The sequence below is a fragment of the Crinia signifera genome, chromosome 19 (assembly GCF_055691185.1).
Source record: "Crinia signifera chromosome 19, ASM5569118v1, whole genome shotgun sequence".
In the NCBI taxonomy this organism is placed as follows: domain Eukaryota; kingdom Metazoa; phylum Chordata; class Amphibia; order Anura; family Myobatrachidae; genus Crinia; species Crinia signifera.
In genome coordinates this window covers 2,892,717-2,904,513 of record NC_139226.1, presented here as the reverse complement: position 1 = coordinate 2,904,513, position 11,797 = coordinate 2,892,717, and the positions used below count along the sequence as shown (strand labels likewise).

The 11,797-nt window shown below is 52.0% G+C and overlaps 1 protein-coding gene across 1 annotated transcript in view; it reads right to left on the bottom strand.

Annotated features, from left to right (window-relative positions):
• Nucleotides 1-10,780, bottom strand: part of ECE1 (endothelin converting enzyme 1) — a 130,605-nt gene extending 119,825 nt beyond the window's left edge. Inside the window, exon 1 of the mRNA XM_083161799.1 lies at nucleotides 10,720-10,780. Within this exon, the coding sequence (XP_083017925.1) occupies nucleotides 10,720-10,743 (24 nt within the window). The 5' untranslated portion in view covers nucleotides 10,744-10,780. The remainder of the gene's footprint in view (nucleotides 1-10,719) is intronic.
• Between the last annotated feature and the right edge of the window lie 1,017 nt (nucleotides 10,781-11,797).

Genomic DNA, 11,797 nt, shown 5'->3' with positions numbered 1-11,797 from the left:
TGTGTCCATTCCTGCACTACTAACATCGTAACATAGTAATTAAGGCTAAAAAAAAAAAAAAAAAACACGTTAGTCCATTGAGTTCAACCTATCTGACTTGTAACTACTGATTTATCTCCTAACTCTAAATTACCTAGTTTCATTAATAACCTTTTTAGAGGCACCGTGTCAAAATCTTTAGCTAACTAGCAGTATTACATCAGATTTCCCTAAGTCCAGCCCCCTACGGACTTCCTCAGATGCTAATTAAATGTCTGACATGATCTAACGAGCTCCCGGGTACCATGTACCCTAATTAGTTGTGTAGCGCCAATTTCTGCGCCCCCCCCCCCCTTAAATTTAACCCTGCCTCTTAGCCTGCCTCCCCCGCCGCAACTGTATTTGGCCGGGAGTTGGGACCGCAGATCAGCGCCTGTCTCCTTAGTCAAATAAACATCACAAAATGGCCGCCCCCTTACAGTCGCTGCCTCCTCTAGCATCTTAAAAAACTGTCTGCTCTAAGGGGGCGGCCATTTTGTGATGGACATTTCACTCAAGGAGCCAGGCACTGGGACACAGATTAGTAGATCTGCGATCCTGACTCGTGGCCGAATACAGACGCGGCAGCGGAATAAGGCAGGTAGAAGTAGCATAATAACGATAGTCCCTGCAGACCCCGGCGCCCACACTTACTTAGCGCCTCCCTGCCACCGGGGTTTGCAGCAGACATGGACTATACTAGTAACGGGCAGCTATCGTGGGCGCCGGCAGTGCCTCAGACACGTGGCATCTGCAGAACGCAGGAGCCCATGTTATGGCATCAGCCACACAATAGCACTTACCACATATAACCGAGCCTATGTGATCAGCAATGCAAAGAGCAGCTCCCCCGGGCGGGATGTACTTAGGGAGAAATGTGGGAAAATCCCAAAGTTTGAGGGTTTCCAGTGCATCCCCAAATGTACTAAACACCACCGGCGGGCTCTGAAAGCTGGCACTACCATATAGAAGTACATGGGCATCTTTCAGCCGTGCCATGTGAGGGATCCAACAGTTCTGCCTGCACAGATGCCAGAGGTAGCGGGGCATGCTGGGAGAAATCCCTCACAGCGCTGTGGATAGCCCATATACTGTCCTGTATCTGAGGCCAGGATTGTCTTCTTACTTTGTGCATTACTGGGCCCAGTTGTAATACTCTTGGATCGAAGTGTCAAACGTGGCGAGGCCTCAGGCCCGAAGCATGGCATAGAACAAAGCGATGCCAGGGTACGCACGATCCATGTTGACAGACGTTGACATAGTCACCAAAACCATAGACAGCACCGATCTAATGATCTACAGTAGTGGTGTAAAACCCACGGCCCTCCAGCTGTTGTGGAACTACACATTCCAGCATGCCCCGACAGATTTTTTTTTATATAATGGATTGCTAAAGCTGTGGCAGGGCATGCTGGGACGTGTAGTTCCACAACCGCTGGAGAACATTGGCAGCCACCAATCAGAGCACCCCGTTTCCCTGCACGCTGCCTGTGTACAGTAACCATCATACACCGCGCACATCCTGATGAGGGTTCCCGGCCGCAGAACTGCACCGTCAGATGTTCCTCCAGCCCAGACATTGCCACCTCTGTTCCCCTGCTCCTATTTGGGGAGACCCGCTGTGCGGTGGTTGGCAGCGCTGGCCGGGGACACTAGGGACCAGTATACAAGTGTCCCAGGATATTCATCTTATTTATAACCCAGAAACCACTAGGTACATGCCGGTATTTCTGGGCTCTGCAGACAGGAATAGGACTGATATTTACACAGGGAGAACTCTCTCCCTTCATTCTATGCCACAAGCGACAGCTGGCACAGGCCTGACCCCACTGCTCTGAATCGTCTCATTGTCCTGGATTCAACATGGCCCGCGGCTCCTGATTGTGTCCTGTAATCTCTGCTGTTTGCCCCAAACAGACTATTCCGTAGCAGCGTTTGTTATGGCAGCAGAACGCCCACCCGCAGAGGACAGGATGCTATCGGACGCTCTGCAGCAAATATTGGCTTTAGGTTCTGCTTATTAGGGGCCTACACACGGGGAGATGCTGATCAGTGCTCTGTGCGATCTGTCAGGACCAGCGTTCTCCAGCGTACTGCATATTAATCACCGGGAGACAGCAACGTGCGGGGCAGCACACCACTACCGCTATGGCCCCGACACACGGGGAGTCACTGATCAGTGCTCTGTGCGACCTGTCAGGGCCAGCGTTCTCCAGCGTACTGCATATCACCGGAAGACAGTACACCACTATTGCTATGGCCCCGACACACGGGGAGATGCTGATCAGTGCTCTGTGCGACCTGTCACAGGCCAGCGTTCTCCGGCGTACTGCATATCACCGGGAGACAGTACACCACTATCGCTATGGCCCCGACACACAGGGAGTCACTGATCAGCGCTCTGTGCGACCTGTCACAGGCCAGCGTTCTCCGGCGTACTGCATATAACCGGAAGACAGCAACGTGCGGGGCAGCACACCACTACTGCTATGACCCCGACACACGGGGAGTCACTGATCAGCGCTCTGTGCGACCTGTCAGGACCAGCGTTCTCCAGCGTACTGCATATCACCGGGAGACAGCACACCACTACGGCCCAGACACACGGGGAGTCACTGATCAGCGCTCTGTGCGACCTGTCAGGACCAGCGTTCTCCGGCGTACTGGATATTATTTACCGGGCAAAAGCAATACGCGGGGGGGCAGCACACCACTACGGCTATGGCCCCGACACAGAGTGATCTAGCGAGTGTCTAGGCCAGTGATTCTCAAACTTTTTACCTTGCGGCACACTAAATAAGATTTTAAAAATTGCCAAGGCACACCATGCGATCCCCACAAGGCAAACCACATTGGCCCCCACAGGAAAAAAACGGAAGCGGTACATCTGTCAGAATGAACTTAGGTCTACAGTCATTAGGTCGACCCCACTAGGTCGACAGGCAGGAGGGTCGACCTGACTTAAGGTCGACATGGGCCAAGGTCGACATGACTTAAGGTCGAATTTGCATAAAGGTCGACATGAGGAAGGTCGACTGGTCATAAGGTCGACATGGGTTTTTCACTGTTTTTTGATCCGAATGTCGACACAGTCGACATGGACACAGTTGGCAATGAGAATCGGACCCTCGCATCGCTCGCAATGCTTCGGGCACGGTGCCTCGCTGCGCTCGGCACACTATTTTATTCTCCCACCACGCCCTAGTGGATGGTAGGGCATGAAATACCGCCTGTCGGCACATGTCGGCTCAAAAAACAGTGAAAAACCCATGTCGACCTTATGACCAGTCGACCTTCCTCATGTCGACCTTTATGCAAATTGGACCTTAAGTCATGTCGACCTTGGCCCATGTCGACCTTAAGTCAGGTCGACCTTCCTGCCAGTCGACCTAGTGGGGTCGACCTAATGACTGTAGACCCAAGTTCATTCTGACAGATGACCGCATCCCAAAAAAACAAACCTATTGCATACCTCCCAACTTTGGCACTTCAGCAGGTGGGAAATTTTCTTGGGGGCGTGGCATATACTCGCAGCTCTTCCGCGAGGCCACGCCCCCATTTTGCAGCTATGGGGGCATGACCCAGAGGCTCTGTGAGCCTCTAGCCATGCCCCCAGCCCCCTGGCTGCAGGAATAGACGCTGTGCGCATGCGCGCAGCGTTTATTCCCCGCTGCTTAGCAGCTGACAGGGGGGACTCCCAACAGCCCCCCCACACCGCGGGACACTGCCACCCGCGGGTGGGACAGCGGGACAGGCCCTGACAATCGGGACTGTTGGGAGGTATGCTATTGGCCCCCATAAAGAACAATCACACTGGTCCCCACAGGTAACAAAAATAAAATACATTGGCCCTTTACAAGAAAAGAAGAGACCAGTAAATAACAGTAGAACTGGTGGTGGCTGTAAACTGCTTTGGGCATCTCTAGATCTGGGGGCACACTGGAGAACAGCTCAGGGCACACTAGTGTACCACAGCATAGTGGTTGAAAAACACTGGTCTAGGCCTTAGGTGTAAATTCACTAAAGTGTGAGTTTTTTAAAATAAGAAGTTGCCCATAACAAGCAGACTACTCATTTATCGAGCACCTTCTAGAGGAGAAAGGCTGGGAACAGATTGGTTACTACAGGCAATCTCTCTTCTATAAACTAACAATCCAGTAAATGTAGTCCTCAGACGAAATTGAGCCGAAACTATGGAGGCCCCCGATATCAGAGGAGGGCATGGGAACACCTACTCTTGGCAGCACCCCCTGCCACCCACTGTCCTGGGGTAAAAGTGGGGAGTAACGAGGGGGAACAGAGTTCCCTGTGCACAGTAGTAGTACTCGCTGGAGCAGGCTTTTCTAAATGAAGTAATGTGATTAAGGAGCACTACAGTGTCCTAAAATGAGTAAGGGGCAATTATGTGGTATAAAATGAATCAGGGGCACTACATGCTGTATATTATGCATGATATTGTGCTACTATGTAGAGTAATTTAAGTAATTTAGAGTAAAGTAATACAGAGGAAACCATTTCCACCACCTTTCCAGGCCAGGACCACTTTAAGCCCTGGGCATCACCATTAGGGAAAGCAGCAAGAATGTGACAACAGGGGCATGAGACTGGGACCCTTAACAATATGGGCCCTTATTTACCAAACTTAATCAGGAAGCCGCTCTCTGAACAAAGGATCAACAGAATTTAGGGGATTGGGAACAGTAAATACTACCGACATAACCATTGTCAGTCCACACATGCTGAGGGCAACAGGCAACCACGGGCCAAACCACCTCCGACTAGCCACTGCCCAGCGCACCTGGAACGCTCACCATGGCGATACTGACCTAACCATTATCTGTGAGCTATACCACACCCGCTGAGGGCCACGCCTCCTCTGGCTAGCCGCTGCTCAGCACACCTGGAACGATCACCATGGCGATACGGACCTACCCATTGCCTGAGCTATACCACACCCACTGATGGCGACAGGTAACCACAGGCCATGCCTCCTCCGACTAGCGCAGGGCTGGGCAACACCGGCCCTCCAGATGTTAGTGAGCTACACATCCCAGGATGCTTTGCATTAGTTTTGCTATGTGGCCATGCTGAAACTGATGCAAGGATGTGTAGTTCACTAATACCCCATTCACACCAGACTAAATTCCCGGGTTGAGTCCAGGAACAACCCGGTACTAGCGCTGTGTGAAAGGTTCCCGGGACAAAATCCCGGGCAAATTTCAACCCGGCTAGGTACCAGGGTTGTTCCCGGGTTCAACCCGGGGACCTGGCTGGTGTGAAAGGTACAGGGTATACTTACCCGGGTTGCCGTGTCCTCCGTGTCCTGTCCGACGGGAATTAATGCAGGCAGCGGGCGCAAATGATGGGACAGCCGGTGGATGAAAATGAGGCAGCTCTTTGGCGGCAGTGAGGACGCCGCTGCGTCATCTTCATCCGCAGCCTGTCGTGTCATTTGCGCCGCTGCCTGTGTGGATACCTGGCCAGCACGGAGGACCAGCAACCGGGGTGAGTATTCTCCCCACCTCCGCTGCCATCCCGCCGCCTGCCCACCTCCTTCCCGCCCCCTTCTCACACCAGAAAATGCAGGGACATTTCTGGTGTGAATGGGTCCAAACCCGGGAATGTCCCTGCTTGTCCCGGGAACTGAATTCCCAGGTTTGTCCCTGCATTTCTGGTGTGAATGGGGTATAACATCTGGAGGGCCAGTGTTGCCCAGCCCTGGACTAGCCGCTGCCCAGTGCATCTGGAACGCTCACCATGGCGATACTGACCTAACCATTATCTGTGAGCTACACCACACCCACTGAGGGTGATAGGTAACCACAGGCCACACCACCTCCAACTAGCCACTGCCCAGCGCACCTGGAACGATCACCATGGCGACAGACCTAACCCTTGTCTGAGCTACACCACACCCATTGAGGAGACAGGTAACCACAGGCCACACCACCTCCAACTAGCCACTGCCCAGCGCACCTGGAACGATCACCATGGCGACACAGACCTAACCCTTGTCTGAGCTACACCACACCCGCTGAGGAGACAGGCAACCACAGGCCACGCCTCCTCCAACTAGCCGCTGCCCAGCGCACCTGGAACACTCACCATGGCGACACAGACCTAACCCTTGTCTGAGCTACACACCACACCCACTGAGGGCGACAGGTAACCACAGGCCACGCCTCCGTCGACTAGCCGCTGCCCAGCGCACCGGGAACGCTCACCATGGCGACACGCCAGCAGCAGCTAGATCATCATTTCCAGAGATAAAGTTCTACTTTCAGAAAGTTGAGCCGAGATCTTTTAGGAAACGTCACATAATCCGTTATCCGTGCGAACACATTGTAATCTGTATATTCCGCTGCACAAGGAATCCGGCCGCCGGCCAAGTTCTCATTATGCCGGAGGCCTGACGGTCGCCATGTTAGCTTGGAGATAACCCACGGCGCCCTCAGCCCACAGGAACGTGAGAACATTCAGATTCCCACAGAAGACGTCACCTCCACTGCAGCATAACCAAGGCCTACCCACCACATGCTCAGCCACGTTCCAGGCCACCACCCAGCTCCTCGCCCGCACAGACTTCTGGGTAACCCAAATAAGGCTTGTACAGATGGAGAAGCCTGTATTGTAGCTGGGGGGAATCACCGCAATGAGCATGGCTACACTCACACTAAGTTACTGAGTAACATTGCACACCTCCCAACTTTCCAATGGTCCACGGACGGACCCTGGCACATTTCTGGTGTGAATGGGTCCAAACCCGGGAATGTCCCTGCTTGTCCCGGGAACTGAATTCCCAGGTTTGTCCCTGCATTTCTGGTGTGAATGGGGTATAACATCTGGAGGGCCAGTGTTGCCCAGCCCTGGACTAGCCGCTGCCCAGTGCATCTGGAACGCTCACCATGGCGACACAGACCTAACCATTATCTGTGAGCTACACCACACCCACTGAGGGTGATCGGTAACCACAGGCCACACCACCTCCAACTAGCCACTGCCAAGCGCACCTGAAACACTCACCATGGTGATACGGAGTGGACCTAACCCTTGTCTGAGCTACACACCACACCCACTGAGGAGACAGGTAACCACAGGCCACGCCTCCTCCGACTAGCCGCTGCCCAGCGCACCTGGAACGATCACCATGGCGACACAGACCTAACCCTTGTCTGAGCTACACCACACCCACTGAGGAGACAGGTAACCACAGGCCACACCACCTCCAACTAGCCACTGCCCAGGGCACCTGGAACGATCACCATGGCGACAGACCTAACCCTTGTCTGAGCTACACACCACACCCACTGAGGGCGACAGGTAACCACAGGCCACGCCTCCTCCGACTAGCCGCTGCCCAGCGCACCTGAAACACTCACCATGGTGATACGGAGTGGACCTAACCCTTGTCTGAGCTACACACCACACCCACTGAGGAGACAGGTAACCACAGGCCACGCCTCCTCCGACTAGCCGCTGCCCAGCGCACCTGGAACGATCACCATGGCGACACAGACCTAACCCTTGTCTGAGCTACACCACTCCCACTGAGGAGACAGGTAACCACAGGCCACACCACCTCCAACTAGCCACTGCCCAGCGCACCTGGAACGATCACCATGGCGACAGACCTAACCCTTGTCTGAGCTACACACCACACCCACTGAGGGCGACAGGTAACCACAGGCCACGCCTCCTCCGACTAGCCGCTGCCCAGCGCACCGGGAACGCTCACCATGGCGACACAGACCTAACCCTTGTCTGAGCTACACCAAACCCGCTGAGGAGACAGGTAACCACAGGCCACGCCTCCTCCTAGCCGCTGCCCAGCGCACCTGGAACAATCACCATGGCGACACAGACCTAACCCTTGTCTGAGCTACACCACACCCACTGAGGAGACAGGTAACCACAGGCCACGCCTCCTCCTAGTCGCTGCCCAGCGCACCTGGAACGATCACCATGGCGACACAGACCTAACTCTTGTCTGAGCTACACCACACCCACTGAGGAGACAGGTAACCACAGGCCACGCCTCCTCCGACTAGCCGCTGCCCAGCGCACCTGGAACGATCACCATGGCGACACAGACCTAACCCTTGTCTGAGCTACACCACACCCACTGAGGGCGACAGGTAACCACAGGCCACGCCTCCTCTGACTAGACGCTGCCCAGCGCACCTGGAACGATCACCATGGCGACAGACTTAACCCTTGTCTGAGCTATACCACACCCACTGAGGAGACAGGTAACCACAGGCCACGCCTCCTCCGACTAGCCGCTACCCAGCGCACCTGGAACGATCACCATGGCGACACGCCAGCAGCAGCTAGATCATCATTTCCAGAGATATAGCTCTTCGTTCAGAAGGTTGAGCTGAGATCTTTTAGGAAAGTCACATAATCCGTTATCCGTGCGAACACATTGTAATCTGTATATTCCGCTGCACAAGGAATCCGGCCGCCGGCCAAGTTCTCATTATGCCGGAGGCCTGACGGTCGCCATGTTAGCTTGGAGATAACCCACGGCGCCCTCAGCCCACAGGAACGTGAGAACATTCAGATTCCCACAGAAGACGTCACCTCCACTGCAGCATAACCAAGGCCTACCCACCACATGCTCAGCCACGTTCCAGGCCACCACCCAGCTCCTCGCCCGCACAGACCTCTGGGTAACCCAAATAAGGCTTGTACAGATGGAGAAGCCTGTATTGTAGCTGTGGGGAATCACCGCAATGAGCATGGCTACACTCACACTAAGTTACTGAGTAACATTGCACACCTCCCAACTTTCCAATGGTCCACGGACGGACCCTGGCACATGCCTTGAAATTTGGGGGCCTGGGGGCATGGCCTACAAATGGCGCCTGTTTTGCCGCTGTGGGGGCAAGAACGGCGGCTCTGTGAGCTGGTGACCATGCCCCAGCTCCTCTGGCTGCCACACGGCCCACCCAGGAGGTAGATGGGACAAAGCGATATTCTGCAGATCACTGGAGAGGTCAGTAATGTTATAGTCTGCAGGATATATCACTATGTACCCGTCAGGGGGTAAATGGGACAGATGTTCTGCAGGTCACTAGAGAAGTCAGTAATGTAATAGTCTGCAGGATATATCACTATGTACCTGTCAGGGGGTAGATGGGACAGAGTGATGTTCTGCAGGTCACTAGGGAGGTCAGTAATGTAATAGTCTGCAGGATATATCACTATGTACCTGTCAGGGGGTAGATGGGACAGAGCGATGTTCTGCAGATCACTGGAGAGGTCAGTGATCTAATATGCTACCTAGGATGTAACTATGTGAAGGTGTAGATTGGATAGAACAATGTTCTGCAGATAGGTGTAATGCTCTGCAGACCATATTACATCCAGCTTGGCCTGAGTCTACGGTGAGGAGATGGAGATGAGGGCGTCTGGCAGGTGATGTGTTTCCCCTTCGCGACATACGCGGTATTTATGTTACGCAAGAGATGGAGAAAGTTAAACATTGACTGATCCAGAGAACACAATAAGAGGGTGAATTACCGGCACACCCCAGTCTGCTCACGTTCCCATACACACCCTGAGATCCGATCAGGGCCATATGTCTCCTGCAGGCACCACATGGGTCAGTATGAGGCCTGACACAGCCATCATCTGATCCCTACCCTGCCAAGTGACAATACTGACCACTGTGCACACACGGCCTGATTCTGCTTCACTCGTAAAAGCAGAAACCTTTAATGGACAAAACCATGCTGCACTGCAGGGGTGTAGATTTAACAAGTGCAGAGAGACCTTGTTAACACCATGCTGCACTGCAGGGCAGGGGGGGTAGATGTAACATGTGCAGAGAGTTCGATTTAGGCGAGTTATTTTTAGGGCAAATATTGGCTGCTATATTTTTACACTGCAATATAGATAATCAGTTTGAGCACACCCCACCACTCTCTGCACATCACATCTTACATCTGCCCCACCTGCAGTGCAGCATGTTATGTCCATTGAAAAAGGAGTAAGCTTTTAAGAGGGATTCAGAATCAGGCCCAGTGTCAGTCTAACACACACACACACACACACACACACACACACACACACAACACACACAACACACACACTCAGGGAAAGGAGAGACCCCTACACTGCCAAGTGACAATACTGACCACTGTGCACACACACACACACCACTGTATGTGAGGTCATCGCTGATGATGTCACCATAAATAAGTACATGACCTCATACACATGCTGCCCATGCAGGGCAGGCAGACTACAGACCGTACACGCATTACCCCCCCCCCCCCCCCCCCCCCGATATGGCAGCAACCAGTCTGTAGGGAGAACATCAGGAGCTGCCACATAACTCACCTCAGGGTCACCTACAGCAATTCCCCCAAATACATCCAGTATACCAGGGGCTCCCAACTCCACCCCACAACAGGCCAGGCTTTCTGCATGTCAGTCTGCAGCAGCAGGTGATCTACAAATACTGACCCAGGAACAGACTAACTCACCTGTGCATGATGAAAGACAAGCAGAAAACATGACCTGCTGGGAATGGAGATCCACTGACTGAGGCGAATACCTCTGGTACTCTCAGCAATAGGAATCCCTCAATCTACAGCACATAAAAGGCACGGCAACATGGAGCCCAATAGTGGGCACACACAGGGAAAGCATGCAATGGCTGCCTGCACAGGAGTAATTCTGGGGGTTACTCACCAGACTGGAGATCCCCTCATCCATGCAGTGCTCTGTATTCCTGCACAGGGCTGTCCTTATAGATTCCCTCATCTACTACAGGTGCGTAACAAGCTCGTTATCCCAACCATTTACCTGTTCACTACCAGCTGCTGCCAGGAACCCCAGAGGAGAGTGACGCTGCACTCATCTATCTATCTATCTATCTATCTATCTATCTATCTTGTCATATCTATCTATCTATCTATCTATCTATCTATCTATCTATCTATCTAGTCCAGTGGTAGCCAACCCTAGCCTTTGAGAGCTACCACCAGTTCACATTTTCCAGACAACCTAGCTGCTGCACAGCTGCACTCATTAATCACTGACACATTTTAAAAGATACACAGATGGAACTAATTAGCTCACTTGTGATTCTGTGAGGAGACCTGCAAAACATGCACTGTTGGTAGCTCTCGAGGACTAGGGTTGGCTACCCCAGATCTAGTCATATCTATCTATCTATCTATCTATCTATCTATCTATCTATCTATCTATCTATCTATCTATCTATCTATCTATCTATCTATCTATCTTGTCATATCTATCTATCTATCTATCTATGTCATATCTATCTATCTATCTATCTATCTATCTATCTATGTCATATCTATCTATCTATGTCATATCTATCTATCTATCTATCTATCTATCTATCTATCTATCTATCTATCTATCTATCTATCTATCTATCGAGTCATATCTATCTATCTATCTATCTATCTATCTATCTATCTATCTATCTTGTCATATCTATCTATCTATCTATCTATCTATCTATCTATCTTGTCATATCTATCTATCTATCTATCTATCTCATATTTATTTATTTACAATGTTTTATATAGCGCAGCAGATTGCGTTACAGCGTCTTATATAGCGCAGAAGATTCCGTTACAGCGTCTTATATAGCGCAGCAGATTCCGTTACAGTGTCTTATATAGCGCAGCAGATTCCGTTACAGTGTCTTATATAGCGCAGTGGATTCCGTTACAGCGTCTTATATAGCGCAGCAGATTCCGTTACAGCGTCTTATATAGCGCAGAAGATTCCGTTA